The 19,015-nt window shown below is 41.0% G+C and overlaps 1 protein-coding gene across 6 annotated transcripts in view; it reads left to right on the top strand.

Moving 5' to 3' along the window:
- Positions 1-19,015, top strand: part of ARID5B (AT-rich interaction domain 5B) — a 114,412-nt gene that overhangs the window by 83,250 nt on the left and 12,147 nt on the right. For 5 of the 6 annotated variants that reach the window (XM_085064240.1, XM_085064242.1, XM_085064239.1 and 2 more), the window contains 3 exons: positions 1,879-2,083; positions 4,410-4,462; positions 11,645-11,742. In XM_085064240.1, coding sequence (XP_084920366.1) covers positions 1,879-2,083; positions 4,410-4,462; positions 11,645-11,742 — 356 coding nt within the window. The remainder of the gene's footprint in view (positions 1-1,878; positions 2,084-4,409; positions 4,463-11,644; positions 11,743-19,015) is intronic. The other variant, XM_085064241.1, reaches the window with a different exon arrangement.

Genomic DNA, 19,015 nt, shown 5'->3' on the forward strand with positions numbered 1-19,015 from the left:
GTGGATGAGGAAATCCAAAGTTGATTTAATAGGGAAAAAAATCCCGTTAGCTCCATTTTGGATGAAACCCAGGATCTTTACAAAAGTTTATTGGACAAACATGTGTATTACTAGAAGGCAAAGCATGGTGTTTTGTGCTTTAAGAAGACAATATCTCTTAGAACTGGGCAGCTGGACAATATCAAGCAGTGCAGTGGGCACACTTCAGCAGCAAACAGTCAAGAAAAATCCTGCAGGAAATCCATTTCCCAGTCTGTGCTGCATTACCTGGGAGAAGTGAGCCTGTACCCTGCAGTGGCCAGTATGGAAGTTTTTTCAGCAGCATCAGTTGCCATGGAAAATCGTGAGCACTTGTCCATTCTGGTTGGGAGCTACCATTGCTTTGTCCAGCGTCTGTGGAAAACTGTGGAAGCAGATACCCTGAACTCAGTACTTTACTGCGAAGTTAATACCTGGAGGACTATAAAGAGTTTGCTTGCCCTGAGGCTGAAATGCCAGAATATCTTTCTTAAGATAAAATAAGCATATCATGGTCTTTCCAGTGATATGTTTGTTGTTTGTTTACAAGCACTTACATAAGGCTCTTCATAGCAGTTGCTTACAAACTGTCAGGTATCCAGAAAGCACCTGGTTTAGAAGTGACAGTTCTGAAGGAGGGTCCATGGCTTGCTTGACCAAGAGCTCCTGCCTTCCTGCACAGCAAGGTAACCCTGCTCTCCTCTGATGTCCTCCTAAAATTCCAAATGCGGACTCTCAGAATCTCCCTTCTCCCTCTGGGAGCACAAAGGATGTGTATGGAGCTTGGATGGGGTATGGAGCTGCCAGAAGGCTCCTGACAGCACTCAGAAGCATTGAAGGGACAGTGCAAATCCAAAATACATGTAACCATCTCCACTAGCTTGTATAAGAACACTTCTAGTATTTCAGTGGAAATGTATTGATCCTATGTTCCCAATGTAAAGCTTTTAAACATCAGGTTTCTGCTCTTTTTATTTTTTTCTTGTATACATACCTTAAGTGCATTCTCGATTTGTAATTTGCTTGATTCAGTGAGAGGATTGTCTTCAGGAGGGGCTGCAGGCTTAAGCCAGTCTCACTGGATATTTTTCCCCATGTATGAATATTGAGGAGAGGTAAAGTGGTTCCAGCTTACTGATTACCCAACTGGCATACATCTGCTGGGAGTCCTGGAGTGGGAGACCTGCAGCTCTGGGAGTTAGGTTCATTGGGGCTGTCAGTGTCTACCAGGAAAGGCTCCAGGTACCAGTCTCTCCCTTCTGCTAAATGTTTAGGGCTGTACTCAACTTTAAGCAGATGCTCAAATCCACTTGACTTGAGTCCGTGCTGCAGCAGAACCTTCACTTGTGTGCTGAGGGCTCTGCCTGGGTAAAGCTTGCCAAGGTTTACATCTATTTTGGTGGGCCAAAGGAGAGAAAAATGTGTCATTTTAGAGCTGGCTGCTGAGCATTCCTGGAAGGGGCTGAGCACCCTCAGCTCCAAGGGCTGTCTATGGGAGTTGACAATGCTCAGCGTCAATCCTGGAATGAGGGTTATTATTAGACTTGCTAATGGCAAGTGTATGTGAGAGATGGAAGCTGTCTGTGACATAGCAATGTATAGTCATAAAAATGCAGATCTGGAGAGCATTACCAATGAGTTATAATGATTTAAAGATGTGGCTATTTAAAAATGTTGTGACTAAGATTCAGAACAAGACATTTAGCTCTATAAATAGCTTCCTTTGTTTCCCCTCAAACACAGTCGCATGGTTTGGCCTTCATTTTTTTCAACAATCTATTCTACTAGGAGAGGGTATTTATTCCTTAAGTGAAAATTAAAGGTTACCCAGATCTGATATGACATCTTTTCTTTTCCCAGGTAAAATGTGAGGCTAAGTCAGCTTTGCCCAAACCCAAGAGTAACAACAGCAACTGTAAGAAAGGCACAAGTGAGGATAAATCAAAGATTGCCGTAGGTGAAGAATGCAGAGCTGATGAGCAGGCTTTCCTTGTGGCTCTTTATAAATATATGAAAGAAAGGAAAACACCAATTGAACGAATACCCTATTTAGGTTTTAAGCAGAGTAAGTATCCTTTTTCTCACTTTCTTGTTGACATTTTAGAATGGTTTGGCTTCTCTGGAGGAAAGCATTTGCACATGAAGCCTATTTTAAAGCCTTATGGATGGGGTGGGACCATGTTTATATCTACACATTTTCCAGTCCAGGCATTTCACTGTCTTATGCCTAGATTTGCATCTCTTCCTTCTGGGGTAGTTGCTGCCGGATATTTATAGATTTAAATCCGCTGATCATGACTAGAAATAGGCATGTTGAAAACTCTCTAGTTTTCTGTTTTGTAAATCTGCAGCGTCTGTAATGCCTTTCTTCTGAGTTAATAATATGACGTATCTTTATTGTGCCCAGATGTTCTTTATGAAAGGACAAATATTAAAGGAAGACATTTAAAGGGGGTCAAGAAAAGCACAAAAGGGATCATATTTTTAAGCCCCAAAATATGTTTATAGTTAATAAATTACTGACTGTGGAGAATAAAACCAGACTGTATCTGCTTAATACAGAATGCAGTGTTTAAAATTGCTTTGGCATGTACAGTTTATAGTGCCACAATCTGTAAATTAATTATATGTGGAAAAGATACAGTTGAAACGGAATTTTGCATAAATATTGCAGCACAATGTAGATCTTTCATAGTTTCCAACAAAAGCTGTAAATGGGGTATTTTTCCTCCTTATCTATAGATTGAATGATACTTTATTTCCTTAAACGGAAAACGCCATGGATTGAAATACTATTTACTCTAATTTATCTCCCAGATTAAAACCATGTGTTATTTTGATGAAGAATGTCAAACATGTATGTTTTACATAACAATTTACATACCTAATAGCAATTGGCACTGATTGCAACAGGCCTCCAGCAGCCATTATAAACTTATATAACTCCGAATGATTACAGTGTTTGTCTGAAAACTGGCTGCTTGAAATGGGAGTAAAATTAATGTACTATGAACAGCTTCGTTGCATTATGCATTGATTCAGATTAAATCAAGGCCTAAGCAAAGCTCTTGGTAGCTTTGAAGCAGTACAAGGTTCAATGAGGCTTTCAGAACATTCTGTGTTAAAGAATTTTTTTTCTCTCCCTATCCCCCCCCCATTTTATTCCACACTTCCTCAAGCATGGAGACAGGGTGGGCTTAAAAGACAAACTAAAGTATTTTTCTAAAGTTGCCCACTGCAGGTAGAGCCCACTTCTAATATTTAGCTAAAATATATTGAAAGTTGCCTGGCTTTGGTTATGAAGTAGGAGCCTGATCTGGCAAATACTTAAATACCAAAAGTAAGTATGCTGAGAAGAGCAGAAATGTTTGCAGGATGGAGCTCTCTATTTGTCCATCAAGGCTTGTGCAAACATTGCCAATATAAACAGGTTACTGGGAAGGGGCAGTACATACACTACAGCAGAGCATCCCTCCATGGAGAAAGATCCTGTTCTTTGGGGTCCACAGCATTACTGCTGACCTCAAGTATTTTTAGTGTGTCTGTGGGGATACACTGTTGGTGGAATTGTGCATACACCTTTCATGAATTTTTTGTCTAACAATTCAATGAGATAAAATAAAAATTAAATAAAATAAGACTCCAGCAAGCAGGGGCACTGTGGCACAGGGGGCTGGGATGAAAAGCATGTGAAAGGGGAGAAGTTCTGCGGGAAATAACTACTCTCTCCCAACACATCTTTTGAACTGAGTTGCCTCTGTGCCTCTGACCCTACAGCCATGGGCAAGGCGCAACCAGCCACAGCATAATTATTCCAGTAATGCTCATTCGTGCTCCATCTGGGTTCATTCATGCAGGGCCCGCTAGAACGCAGCTTATTGTTCATTGATTATGGAGCCCATTATCTGAGCTGCAGTAAATATTGGATATTGTCTAATCAATAGGATTGCTCTGTGAGCCAGTGTGCAGCTCTTGCTTGCTTGCTAATGAAACCAGTATTAAACAAATAATTAAAAGTAACATTCTTCCCAATGAGTAATTTTTATTATCAAATTTATGGAAACATGCTACCATGTCATTATACCATGTCTCTTATCAGCAAAGTCAAATGAGCCCATTACCTTTGTCTCAGTGTATTTTTCCAGTCCTGTTAAGGAATCTATAAGTGTGTTCTCTTGTATGTAATTAAAATATATATAGTATGGGCTAATATTTACTTCTCAGATTATGTAAATACCTCTTTGGAAATTGTTTCACAGGAGCTTTTTCAGGGTCTGTGAGCTCTTTTTTTTCTCTTATTTTTCTTTTTTTTTAAACTGTTTAATTTACATTTCTTTGAAATATGTTGGCTAATGCAATGCTTATCTAAATACTTATTGTCCCTCTAACAGTTAACCTTTGGACTATGTTTCAAGCTGCTCAAAAACTGGGAGGATATGAAACAGTAAGTGTTTAAGTAACTTAAATGAACTAATTGTGCAATCTAACTTTTCCCTGTTAGAAAAAAAAAAAATGTAAAAGCAAACAATCATTTGCTGCATTTTAGGCTAGCTGTACTTATGGTGGGTTTATTGGACCGTTTTTGGAAACAGTCCCAATTAGTTCCAGATTTGGCAAAATTGTAAACTTGTCGTAAAAACTACAAGTGGAAAACATATGTAACTCTTCCCTGTCAAGGAAATTAGTTGGGTCTGTAATTTTTTCCCATGTTGAGAAAGGGCTATTATTGTACAACAAGCCAAGATTGCATAAAAGAAATTTCACTTGGCAACATCCCTGACATCTGTTCATGTCTAATATGGGAAATGTATTAAAGGCTTTCAAAAGTAATCAGCATTGTCCATTAAGGAATAGTATGCTGCAGAATCTTCTCTTATTCCAAGTGTAAAAGATCTTTATTAGACAAGGGTCAGTACCACATAAACAGGAAGTTATCAAAGTAATTCAGAAAAGTCTCTGACACTTTTTATCAGCTAACCATATCTGACAAGAGCAGTTTATTTTTAGCTCACAGGAAAATTTGATGGCCACGGATTTTACAGCATGTATTTTGAACCAATAAAATATTAGAGCAACATAGTTAGATTAAAATCTTGAAATGAGAAGAAAGAGCTGCATTAATATGGCACATCAAGATGACATCTGTAATAAAAAAACAATTGACATAGGAAGATGTCGTCACTGGAAATATTTTCTTTGCACACAGTGATCAGATTAAGTTGTTCAGTTCCTGCCGCAGTTGGATGAAAGAAATTATTTTTGCTTTGTTTACAAAGTAATCTGGGACATATCTGTGCTGTAGAGAAATGACAAGAAGAAATGCACTTTCAAGAAACTGAAAGTCACTTGAACCAAAATGCAAAACTCACAGTTTTCCGTCCATACAATAAAGCACATTGTTCTGTGCATCAGCAGCCTGGGCTGGTTAGCATGGGTGTGCCTGGGATTTTGTGAAACGTGAAATCTAACATTCTTAAAAAAAATATATGCTTGATTTGGCTTTTATTGTTGCTCTATCTTTCATTAATCAGCACATACCATGTTTATGTACAGGGGTGTGTGTAGGCGTGCTCATGGGTATGTATGAATGAATAGCTACCATAGATAGATCGTTACAGCAATTATGAGCCAACAGTAATTGCGTGAGTTGTAAAGTGCAACAAAAACGAGGGCTAAAATCTTGAACTTGATCCAGAGCACCAGGGAAGGCCAGGAGGGAGATTGAAGGAAGACTGGCATGTTCAGAGTGCTCAGGGAGTCGAGCAATTTTCTCAGCAATGTTTTTGAAGGGACTGAGTACAGAAGCAGGGATGCCAAAGTGGTGGCTTGCTGGAGAGACCTGAGTTTTAGTGCCAGAGGGAGAGGGATAGATGTAGACATGCATGGAGCAGGTGAGCCTCTGTACCTGGGGCAGAGCAGGAAAGGATTGTGAATTTGTGACCACAAGGCCAGAGAGCCAGGTCTGAGAAACATGACAGGATCAGAGGGGAAGGATCACATACATGAAAATGTCAGCCAGAGTAGCTTCAGTCCACACCTGTCCCAAAGTTCCTGTCCTTTTCTCAGTGACTGATGTTCTCTGTTGTTCAGGGGCATTTGTCACCTTGGATGAAAATGTACCAGCGGTGCTTGTTCTTCAGAGTAAACTAAGCAAGGCAAGCACAGCTCACACCCTCTGACATTCCCATGAGCCCACATTTGGTTGGAGAGTGACTGTGTCTGAAATGATGGGCCTGATCCTACTTTTATGGTGTGAGTGGCGTCTGTGCTCTTTGCAGGCAAGCTGAAATTGGGAGGACTGTTGTAATGCAATTTAAGTGGTATATGGAGCATGAGGTTTCCTGACCTCATTGTTTTCTGTTAACAGTCTCATCCTTAATATGGATCTGCCTTTGCTTTAAATTCCCCTAAGTGTTATATCCATAGCTGTTGCAATACTTTGACCTGTGCACACCTTGGGTTTTATTATTTTATGGCCAGTTGATATTCATTGAGTTTGCAAACTGCATTCATTCATTCATATATATTTTATAATGGCAAGCACTGCTAAGAAGCTTTTGGTGTTTTATTTGTTTCATTTTTCACCAGCCAGTGGATGGTTGGGGTGACATGGACCTCAGATATCAGTTCTAGGATCTTAAGCAGATCTACTTAGATGCAGAAGTTTCAAGTGAGTGCTGTAAATTCAGTGTTGAGCAGAATCCACCACTCACACACAGTGCCACCATCTATTGAGGAGAAGTTGTGCAGTACAACAGCTTTCTCAAACCTACGCTGTTTAATACACATTTATCTCTACGGCCCCTTCCATCTGATTAGAGCAAACCATTTGTCCATTACAAGGGCTTCATCATCTTTAATTGTTTTTAAAATTTCACAAGTTTCTGGTTTCTGCATTGAGATACAAATAGGTCTTTTCTCTTGGAAGTATTGTAAAGAAAATACTATTTAAAAGTAGACTTTTGACTTCAACATATGACAGCCATTTTATGAACAGGAAACAGATAAAAGTTTGGTTAAAATGACATACGGAAACATAAAGTGGTTAGATGACTTTTTTTACAAGTAAGCGTAGAAACCTCCCAGTTAAAGCAGTTGCAACCTTTACATCCTTATATTGGGCAGAACAATTAAAGTCTGCCCATTTTCAATTTTATCCACTGCCTTGTCCACTTCATTCTTATATAGATGTTTTGATGGGGTCTGAAAAACATTTTTGAGAAACAAGAAAGGATCATGTGCAATGTTTTTCAGCTTCTGCACAGTTTCACAGAAAAGTGCAAGGTTTTTGAGTCCAGTCCTGTCAGTTAAGGATCTGAAAGTGACTGAGAGCAGCCAGGGATTAGGTCAGTGATGCAGAGAACAACTTTCTTAGCCATCTGTCTGACTTTCCCCCTATCAGGGGCTGGAATGGATCCAGTGAGGCTTGACAGAGGGCATTACCTTTGCATATGGGATATACAGGGTATCTACTAGTGTCAAATCATGATTGTGTGTCATATTTAAGGGTTCTTAATTTAGGGTACTTATGAGAGTCACTTCTCCTCCATTTGATTACTAATTGTTAGTTAGTTGTCATCTCTGACTGTGTAATACCACACTCCTTGTACTTCTTGTTGAACATAACACAGGCTTAATAAAAATAACCACCCATACAAACTGGTATAAGGCCTTAACAGATGAAGCTGTCTCTTTAGAGTTGGTGGAATCATATTTCTCTTAAACAAAGATATGTGAAATGAACATCTTTGTTACTAGTAATAGGAGAGTGCATTAGAAAGCAGTCTTTGTAGCAGACCTTCACGGTATGAATGATTTGAAATGTCCCCAGATTGCTGGATGAAATACGAAACTATGTTTTAGGGGGCTCAGCTGCAGTGGCATTTAACAGCCATTGCCTGGAACTCTCTCAGTCACCCTAAGTCAAGTGAGTAAAAGGTGCAGATGTTCATAGGTGGGAAACTTCCAGGACTTACCTAAAGAGTTGTCCTTGGCAAGTTATGAAGTAGCATTTTTCCTTTTGAGCCAACATAAAAGGAGTGCCTTGGCATGTTTGTAGAAGGCTGTGCTGCTGAATGGACTCTACTGGAGATGTCTTAGAAAGATAAAGGGTAAAAAAAAGGGTAAAAAAATTAGGTGGAGCTTAACCTTCGGTGTGCAGCACCTTAGATTTTGTCAAAGGTCAGTGGGATCTCATTTAGCTGCTGCCTCCTGAAAACAACAATAAAGTACTTTAGTTTTTAAAAATTAGTGATTGACATGTACAACAGTACTGTGTCTGGGCAGGCCCGAAGAAACTGGTATATCAGTGGAATGCAAAGCTAACTGGGTTTGTTTCATACAGAACTAATACCCAGAGCTCTGAAGAGAACTGTGAACATCACGTACCATGGCCAGAAAATCCCCCATTATGTTTGCAGCAGGAAATAAGCAAGAAGCCTTTCACAAGGAAGGGAGCTGGGATTGCAGTGCAGAAGACCTTAAGATTTCACAAAGCAGAAGACACCATTAAAAGCATATGTGTAAACAGTCCTCTGCTTTAATAGATAACATCATTGCTTTTATTTGTTTTTTCTTGACTACCAGTCACTGCATAATACTGTGCTTATAGGAACCAGATCAGATCTGCACTTACACCCCTGAACAAACCAGTCTCTTGCTTAACTCTGATTTCTGTTGGTGTTACAGAGGTTTTCAAAGGGTCTGTCTTCTAGTGGGCCCAGCTCTAGGATTTTGAAGCTGTAGGTTGGAGCAAATTGCAGGAGGGCTCTGCAACCCAGAAGGCCACTTAAAAACTAAAGCCAGCATTGGAATGTGAAGTTGTCAGGGATGACACTGGCCCATGAAATCGCCTTGATTAATGGGTGAGCCTGGACCATCCTGCACTGGGAGCAATGTGTATGCTATTAGGAGTAAGGAAAAACAAATTGGAAAACTGAAGCAGCAGAAGCAGACATTTTTGGTAGGAACCACAACCATAAGCAAAGCATTGCCAAGCATTACCCTCTCCTGACTCCTCAGGAAGTTTGGTCACTGAGGTGGCTGGGAAGAGCTAGTATGAAAAAGGAAGGTGGTCTTCAGTTTGGATATGGTCAGCAAAGGCATCCAGCTTGAGCAGTGCTGCCCTGCATGACAATGGTGCAGTTTCCTCAGTAAAGCATTTTGTTCAGATTGTTTAAGGATGTAATTAATCAGTTCCCTTAGTCCTTTGAAGTTTATTAAGCATAAAAAATAAACTTTCCAGAGCAGGGGAAAACTCAACCCCAGGCTTTGTTAGAATAACAGTTGTTTCAGGGAATGTCAAATTTAAACTTAGCTCTGTATGTGGGAGGGCACAACTCAGCTAATTGCCAAGGAGCTCTGGTCCATTGCAGATGTAGAATTGGATAAAGCTGGGCAAATGTTTGCGAAAATACTATTATTCTAAGCAGCTTAGAGGAAAGAGACTCCAAAAATGATCCAGGGACTTCAAAGGGATTCACTTTTCCCCTAAAAGTTGGTTATGTTTACCAGTGTTCCAGCCTGAGTATCAACTCTTGAGTCAGCTCTTGGTAAATGAGACTAAGGCTCTGAAGTTTTCCTTTTGAAAATGGAGACCATGCTTCTTAGTCACATCAGGATGTTTATAAAGGGGACTTACAGTAGTCCTCTTGCTAACTAATCCTTGGCTTTCATATAAAGTTTCTGCACAGCATCACTGTTCTTAGACAAGGCTTCAGGTCCTGGACAGCCTTGCAAGCCCAGCCAGGTTGTGCTTGTCACAGGGCCAGAGCACAGACAGACCTTCGTGCACCTTTGTTCCCCCATCCGTGAGCCCACCAGAGGCTCCACTGCAGCAGTCTTCAAGGCATCTGTGATATTTTGGGAGCTGCAAGAAGGCAAGGACAGCTAAACCACTGTCCTCTGCCTGTCCTGAGGACTGGTGGAATGTGGGAGTCAAGACCAGAGGTGTCTTCCCATCCAGGCATTCCTCCACAGCAGGGTACTTCATCCAATTCTCATTTGATCTCTTGGGTTGCATAAGGAGCATCCATTCATATTCTCAGGATATGATATTCTTTATGGCTCATTAGGACCCTGGTTCTTCAAGCACTTTTGTAGTAATAATAAGTGTGGGTAGCCTAGGGAAGAGACAGCATAAGAACTGAAACAAAATAGACTTAAGATGAACCTTATCATCAGATGAGTGTCTGATTTGTATTTAAATAATTTGTTTTTGCAGAATTTATCCTTGAATTGCTTGAATCCTTGTGCTGGTACTCTTTGAGTTTATTATAAAAGACAGAAAATAAAATTAGTGAATAAAGTCAGTTCATTTAGCTTTATATAAGGTTTAAGATAAAACTTTTTTTTTCCCCCGACATATCTATAAGTGCAAACTATGCTCAGGTGCTAGTAGTGAGTTAAAGCTGCTGCTTGTTTTCTGGAGAACTCTGCAAACAACAAATTTGAAGAAATTGTAATATTTATGAAATTATAATACTCCAGCCATGTTTTTGGCTTTAGAGAATAATTTCTGCAAAGGAAGGATTTTCCCTTTATATTGAGCAAAACAAAACACCTCTTACCCTGTAATATTTAATGATGGTAGCTATCTCCTCTTGTTTAGTTTAAAATTACAGGCCTCAGATTGCAAGTTGTAATATTTGTTTTCTTCTGATTGCTGCCTTTAGCTCCTCAGTAAATGCCATTGACTGCTCTGTGGGTAACTCCAAAGAAGCCTCCAGGGCTGAATATATTAAAATCCACAGCATTCCACAGAAAATTACAAAATTCTCCCCAAATTGCCCCCACAGTTTTCTACTGCCCTTCCTTATGAGCTGGAGGCAAATGAGGACGATCTGTTGTGCTTGTCCTATTCCTGTTTTTCTTCCTGTTTTAAATATAGCAGAATATATAAAATAATGAAGTGGTACTCAGAAACAATCATTTTGCCAGGTCTTCCATCTGTTATTCTGTATAATCCTAATTTCTGTACCAAAAAACCAGAACCATGGTATGCAACTCAATATGTTACAAGATGTTTATTTTCATCAGCGTGGTCCAATAAAGTACATAGCTCAAATATTAACATTGGAGTATGTTAAGATTTCATTAGTATTTGATCTATATATTTTACAGACGTAAATGGATAAAAATAAACAGCTTGTAACATATAGAGTTACGGACTATGCTTTTGTGGATTTACAGAATGCTGTGGTGGATTTGGGTTTTGCAGCAGATTTATTTTCTCTAATTCAGTTAAAATAACTATGTAATCATTATTTGTGCTGAGTATGGTTTGAGCTTCATTTTCATAATTCACCGTGGGATTTGTCTGCATAACTTCTGGTGGTTAATGACCCTATATTGATTGAGATTCTCTTTTGTGAGTCTGTATTGCTTGTGACTTGATAATGAATCAGTCAGATTGCTCCATTTTAGAGAGAAAGAAAACAGACATAGTGTTAACTTAAAAAAAAAGGCACCCAAAGCTCTGTGTACTCTATATATTCTGTAGGGGCTTTTATAGTGCTTGTAGTACATGCTGTTCTGAAAGTGTCACACATGTATTTGTTGTTGTGAACTCAAACGCTGTAGAATCTGTAAAGATGCAAGATTAAATTTTCCATTGCCATTTTTACAGATAACAGCCCGTCGACAATGGAAACATATTTATGATGAATTAGGTGGTAACCCTGGAAGCACAAGTGCTGCTACATGTACTCGCAGACATTATGAAAGGTAAGATAACAAATCTGAAATGCTTGTTTAATAATGAAAAAATTAATTTGGAAAGCCTTCAAAGTGTTTTATAAAGAATTAAAGCAGAGAGAGAGTCTTAAAGATTTAGTAAATATTCCCCCAACAGTTTAGTCAGATAATCCATTGTAATTTAAACCAGAGTGTCTGTCTCCAGTGACTAAATAAATAAAACAAGCATCTGATTTTACTTTGGTATATATCTTAATTTTTGCAACAGCTTTCTAGTTAAAGAAGCTGAAAAATTGGGCAAAACATACTCAAAGAAAAATAAGAAATGGCAGCTAATTGATGCAAACACTTGTCTTCTGTTATTTTTTAGGAATACCAATTAAGCAAATTGTGGTTTTGATCAAAATAATGGGGTGGTCTACAATGCAGGGTGCTGTTAATGTTGTAGGTCATGCCGAGCGTTGCATTCCTCTTCTTCATTGCATTCCTTCCCTCCTCCCTGCCTGCAAGCTGCTGCCAAACACTCTTTCTCTGCAGCCATTGTTGCTGGTCAGAACTGTTGCTTTCTTATTCTTCCCATGTAGATAATAACTTCCAGGGCTTGTGAAGCCAGCACACATTGAATAAAATACTGGAGCTGGAATGTTGTTTTGGTTTGGTTTTTAGAAACAACTCTTGGGGCTTTTTCTTTCCTTTTTTCTTTTATCTTCTTTTATTTCTTTTTCTCCTTTTTTTTTTTTTTCTTAGACAAGCAAATGTGAATAAAAGCTCAGCAATTTTCAGCTCATATAAGGAAAATTCAGTCTGTTGTTCCTGGGCATAAACAAATTACTTTGCTGGGCTCAGGAAGAGATTGTACTTGCCTGTGCAGAAGGTGGCATGGCAGAGCTGTGCTCAGTGGGCAGTTTTTCTCCTTATTTCAGTGCCTGATGTGTTGGCCTCTCCCGGGGAGATACTGGAGGGTGGGGGATTTGATTGTGCTCATTTATAGGAGGCATCTCCAGCAGAAGGCCTTGGGTGCACAGAGAAGTTGCATGTAATGAATACCATTATAAAAGTTAGAAGCTTTCTGGAGATTGAGCCAAGGAGCAGAGCAAATTGAGTGAGCTTCTGTGCATGTCAGATGGGGCTTTTCCCTGCCTTCATGTTGCAGACAAATGTTATAGATTGTCTTACTGACTCATCCGATTGTGGGTATTCAGCTCTTCCCCTCCATCATTATAGCCCTAAGAGTCTTAGAGCTTCCTCTTGCACCCAAGCCAGCTGATGGGTTTCCAACTGGCAGTCTGGCTCTTCACTCACCAGATGTTCTTTGGGAGATGTTATTTGAAGAGGAGACCCAGACACACATAAGGATTAGGTCTCTGTGGGTTTGGGTCGCAGAGGGAGTGTTGCTGAACTCTCTGTTGAAATCCTAGAGTCACTGAGAGAACACATCTCTTGTAGTTGCAGAAAGATAAATGAGCCATTCACAAATACTCCATAGACTCCTGTCTCTCTCTTCTGCTTTCCTGACAATGTTTTATGCTAGTGGTTTTTTGGTTTTTTTTTTTAACATGCAAAACCCTTGTGTTGCACTCGCATGCGTAGAGACTCGTGTGTGTGACTGACTCAGCAGTTACTTGGGTATGCTGTACCCAAGCATTCCAAGCAGAGAGCACATTTCCATTGTGCTCTCTGGAAAACCTGAGTAGACTCATGATGCCTTTCCCATTGAAAAGGCATCCTTTCCAGGCTACTCAAGAGCAGTTCTACTTGACTTGACCTAGTCTGAGGAAAGAGTCTTCTAGTTTATGGTTAGATTGGTCTTAGTACACTGAAGAACTCAAATCTGAGTTCATGGATGCCAGTCTATCCTGTAGTTCTGCTTAGGTTTGATATGAGGCAGCACCTATTTTCCACATGCTTGGCAGGCTGTCAAAAGATGGCATTTGGGGAAGATTTCAGGATGCAAGATTTTTAGGCTAGCCCTGAGCTTACCTAACTAAAATGTGCTTTACTAAATCTGGTCTGAAAAAACGAAACACCTATACAAAAAATCTCAGTGACTCACCCAGTCTCTCCCTTTCTAGTGTTGGATGGCTTTTTTTCCACCACAGGAAAGCTGTATTAAGCCTCAGACTTGAAAAAAAGTAAATGAAATTGTCATGGTTTGTTTCAGCTGGTAATTCTAACTACAGCACCTGTAAATGTAATGCTCATTTATAGCCAAAGTGCTCAGATGACATTTAATCTAAAACTAGAACTGCAGTGCAGGAATACACACGCTCGTGATTCAGGACACACACACATTTTCAAATTTGAAGGTGAGCTGTAAAGCTAAACTGGAAATTGAATTAAACTGGAAAGCAAATGCTGAGTAAATCTCATCATTTTTCCTTTCTGAATCCCACTGGCTTTTCCTTGCTTACTGGAGGCAGAACAGGCAGTTCCCTGACTTCGCTGGCCCTGCTGCTGTTTGACTTAGCCACTCCATTCATCTCTCAAGGGCATCCATGTAGTGTTAACCAGCTCTCTCCCAAAGTGACAGAGAAGCTCCTGGCTGTTTGCATCAGCTTTGGCATATCAAGGCTGTTGAGGTGGCAGCCGCCTTTCAGTGACATCCTTAGGGAGCTGAGTGGAATGGCACATATGTTCCAATTCAGGCACCGCACCTCACCTTCCTGCCCTCTCCAAGTTTCCCTTTGCAGGGTGGAGTTCTACGCACAGTTTCAAAGGGCAAAACCCCATTAACAACAAGCAACCAACAAACCAAACATAAAAAAAACCAAACACAAAACACAAGCATTGGAGAGGGCAAAATTGTCTCTCTGTCTAGCAAATCCCATGAAGAAATACTGTTTTCTCTAAAGGTGTTTATAACCACTGCAAAGCCACCATGTTGCTGCAGATTCATGGTACCAAGGATGGCAAAACCTGAAACAAAGCCGTATTTAAAGGCTTTGGGGGATGTATTGCTCTGCACCCCACTGTTTAGAGCAGGGCTTAGGGTGGCAGCTGCTTGTGTGCTATAGGTAGGCAGTGCTGCAGTTGGGGCAGTATTTGCTTTGTTTCTCTGGTAAAAAGGAAAGAAAGGTTTTGTGTGCATTTTCAACTGATTCATTTATCATGTAATACAGTTCGTGTTTCCAGTAACTGTTTTCATTTTAAAATAAGGCAAGGCTGCCAGCGTTTCAGTAAGTGTTATTTGTATATTAGTTAGACAACTTTTGTTTTATTAATGAGTATAATAATGAAAGTGCAGGTTTCTGAGTAGAAGCAATGGGTGTTTTTATTTAAAGCATAGTAGGCATCGCATAATGCCAATGAATGCGTTATTGTCACTGTAGGCATGGCTGGTCTGGACCTGCCTCTGATTGGGTTATTCCAAATAGGCCCAAGCACTTCATAAAAATGTCTTTGTCAGCCTAGTTTTCCTTCCAAACCTATTCATCTCTGTCAGTTTTTAATATTAGTACCAGGCTCTTGGCTATAGTCCATTAGTACTGTACTTAATTGCTCATGTTACAGATGATTACCGGTATAAAAAGCATTAATGTTTTCCCATCATGGGGCTGTTGCTCTGTGCATGACTTGGACCGTACAGAGCTTATGAGGTGGTGTTGTTTTGGTCGTTACTTTCTTCATTTATGCTCCTCTAATGCACTCACCTTTCACGATCACAGAAAGCCAGAAGCGTGTGTGGTTGGTATGAGCTGATTCAGCGTGCACCATTCCTGTGAAACTCTTACAGCCCTTGTCAGTACCCTACATCTCTCTCTCTTATCAAGAAACCCTCAGAAACGGCTACTTTTCTGCGAAGCACTGTGCTCTGTGCTGTCTTCCCCTAATAATGCAGATGTGGTTTTCACATGCAGAGTTTGAGGTTTCTTTTCGCTTTTACACAAAGCACATGATCGGCAGCTTTAACTTTCTGGCGTGAGCAGTAGGTTGTGTTTCTGCAGTGCTGATGACGTCGTTGTTAGGGATTTTTTGTAATTACAAAAAATTACACCACTCCCCCCCCCCCAAAAAAAAAAGCCAAACCAAAAACCCTAACCTGCTAGTTTGCAAGGTATAAAAAGTTCCCAATAAAATGCATTGAACAAAATAAAATACTAGTAATTGCCTGTTGGGTCCTTTTTCTGTCTCCCAGTCTGGCTGTGATTCATCTTGGTTTCCTCTGGAGCAAGTCTTGTGCACGAGCTGTGCACAAACACGCATGAGCTGGGGAATTGTGGTGTGCAATGGCATGCAGTAACTCTCCTTGGCTTCTCTGGTGGACAGATGTGTCACTGTTGCAAAGTGTCATGGCAGGCAGCTGGATGGTACCATAGACTGGTAGCTTCCTGGCCTCTTTGGGTGCTGCAGGAAGCTGGGCTCCCTTAGGGTCTCCAGCAAGGGTGGACCCAGAGAACCCCATGACCTGAGTCCAGCTCTTTGGCAGTGTGTCTCATCTGCTGGCCCTCACAAGTTACTAGTATGTCGAAAACCAGTCTGTCCTGGTCAGACCCAGCTGGAGAGGGGTTTATTAGGCCTTGTGCTCTCACCAAATTAAGGCAGGTGAGTGGGAAATTATTCTGCAGAGCCACAGCCACCTGGGACTTGAGGAGGAGTAGGTGGGTGAGATGGGTTTTGGTTCTTCACAGTGGGACAGGGTGGCAGTGCCCACGCTTTGGACACTGACCTGCAGAGGGTTTTATTCTGGCTGTGAGCATGGCCCCTGGGCACTTGCAGAGAACCCTGCATGTCTGTCCCTCACCAGGGGACTACACCTCAGGATATACAGTTTCTTGTACAATTCAGAGCCCGTTATGCCATTTTTGTTTCTAAATTGCTCACGTAAAAATTACATATTATCAGAAACACAAGGCAGGTCAAAATAAGTCCCTTACACGTTTTTCCTTTAACAGCCATAAAGTCTGTCTACCCTAAGGATATTGTGCAGTAATTCAATATGCAGGAGAGCCCTGTGTTCCATGCAAATGCTGTTTGGTTTTCTAAAGCATTCGGATAACTTTTGTAACATGTAAGCATTTCAGTGGAGTTTTTCAGGAAATTGCAGCCAATCTTTAGAGGGAACAAAAAGTAGGGGAGTAGTATAGCATCTACGTGAAATTACTTTATCTTTTAATACACATTGTAATTAATAGAAGGTTTTGATTTACGCTGTTAAGTGTGAAAACATCCTCAGGCAAAAATTAATCAAATGTTATGTCATGCTGTAAACTACAACTAGGCCTTTGTTTGACCCAAAAAAAACTTGCCAAGCAACAGTTTTCTCTCCTTGTTTTATTTTTGTCTTCACCCCACTGCCCTGCCCCCCTCACACTTCAGCTAGTCCCAGACTCCCAGAAAACTTCGCAAGTTGCAAATTGTCTCAATAGTTTTCCATCAAGCACAAATTTAAGCCTGAAGATAGATGAGGTGTCTCAGTTCTCTCTTTCTTTTCCTGGGTTTTTGGTTTGGGCTTTTTTTTTTCTTTTTTGATAAATAACAAGAGGTTTCTACTTATGATGTTCTGCCCTCAGGGCTTTATCATTAAGATTAAATAACTGTACTCTCAAGCATACCACTGAACAAACATCTTTTCAATTATGTGAGTAACAGATGCTTTAACAAAGGAACCATTGAAAATTCGGAAAGCGTCCCCCCTCCCCAAAATTTAAAAAGTATCAGATGACAGAGGAATGTAATTGTTTACCATTAAAACAGATCCCTAGCTGTCCATTCAAAACATCTGAGAGCACACATTTTTTTTTCAGAATTTCTGGGGTTTCAGCCTTAGAGACTTACTGGCCAGCACAAGTCAGCAGGAGTCGTTGAGTGCAAAGTGCTGGACAGTCAGGCACTGCCTAAGTGCCTGCAAGCAGATGATCTCTCTCATGGTTGGGAATTGTTTTCCCATCTACATCCTTCCTTCCACCCAGGAGGTTGTCCCAGCAGAATTGGGGCATGCTGTGTGCTGCCCAGTACTCCTGGGTTGGTTGTCACCTGAGCAGAGGCCCTTGCCAGGCATGCCCGCCATGCACACGTGCCTTGGCACTTACTGGGCGCTGAGGCTCTGCAGTGCCCAGAGCTTTGGGGTCCCATTGCTTCTGGCAGCCGAGCTCAGTGCTTGGAGTCGGTCAGTGTCACGCATGGTAATCTCATTTCTTGACATCCAGGAGTAAGGACAGGCTCGACACAAGGGGACCAGCCCCTTTTCATTGCCGGGAGCTGAGCTGCCCCAGGAGGGTGGTGCACAGTGGGAGGTGTGCCATTCTCTTTTGCAGGAGCAGAATCAGTGATCAAGATCTTTTTCCTCAGATTTCCCAGTGCTGCTGGGGATTGCTACCTTGTACTTCAGGATTTTGTTAACATGAAAGAAATTGCCCCTAGTTCGTTCAGCTTTGTGCAACATAGATGTGACTCAGAGCTCCCAGGGAGGGTCGGCATGATTTTGGAGTTGTGCCAGGAGTCCTGCCAGGAGACCTGCACCCCACAGGCAATGCAAAGTGGCATCTGTAAGCTTGTCCTGAGCATAGGGACCAAGCATTGCAGAGGCTCTATGGACTTACCAGACAAAATGCAGATGCAGAAATGGTGACTATAGCCAAACAGTCTTGTAGTGGTTTTGGTAGTGACCTGGGGAAGCTGCTCTGTGCCCACCACCCTTCCTTTGAGTCTTTCCCATGCAGTAAATCTGCACCAAAGGCAAAAGATTGGGGTTGTTCATCTCCCCCTGCTGAGCCCTAGAATCAGGAGTGCATGAGCTTGCCTCGCCAGGCTGTGCAGCTAAATCAACAGCTGTGTTTGTAATGTCACTAATTTCCAGTTTACTTAAAACAAAGTGTCTTTGAATTCTCTTAGCGCAGTTCCCACCTTTCAGCAGTGAGCCATTCTCATTACCCACCAGCACTCCCAGTGGGCTGTGAGGAAAGTTGTTGTTGAAAGGATGAAAGAGCCATTTCTTTAAGGAAGGAAAGTTCTTTGGAAAGAAAATTGAACTCCAGCATATTTTGTCTTTGCTGATAAAATACATGCCAGTTTTGTAGTTCAGACAAATGCAAATAAAGCCATTGCTATTGTGTTCTGCATAAAAGCATGTGAGGCTTGCTGTCGTAACCCCTGCATTGTACAATGCAATCCAGGGAAATCAGACTTCAGGAACACGCTGCTTCATTTCCTCAATGTATTTTATATTCGTGTTTTGGAAAACAGGCTGAGACCTTAAAGTTTGTGTTATACCTCTCCCCTCTTTGCTGGGAATGTGTCGCTGGTGCCCAGGAGAGCTGCCTCCTGCTCCTGGCTATCTGCACCAACTGATTGTTATTGAAGGTTT

This window comes from Lichenostomus cassidix, chromosome 6 (assembly GCF_008360975.1).
Source record: "Lichenostomus cassidix isolate B80296 chromosome 6, HeHo_3.0, whole genome shotgun sequence".
Taxonomy (NCBI): domain Eukaryota; kingdom Metazoa; phylum Chordata; class Aves; order Passeriformes; family Meliphagidae; genus Lichenostomus; species Lichenostomus cassidix.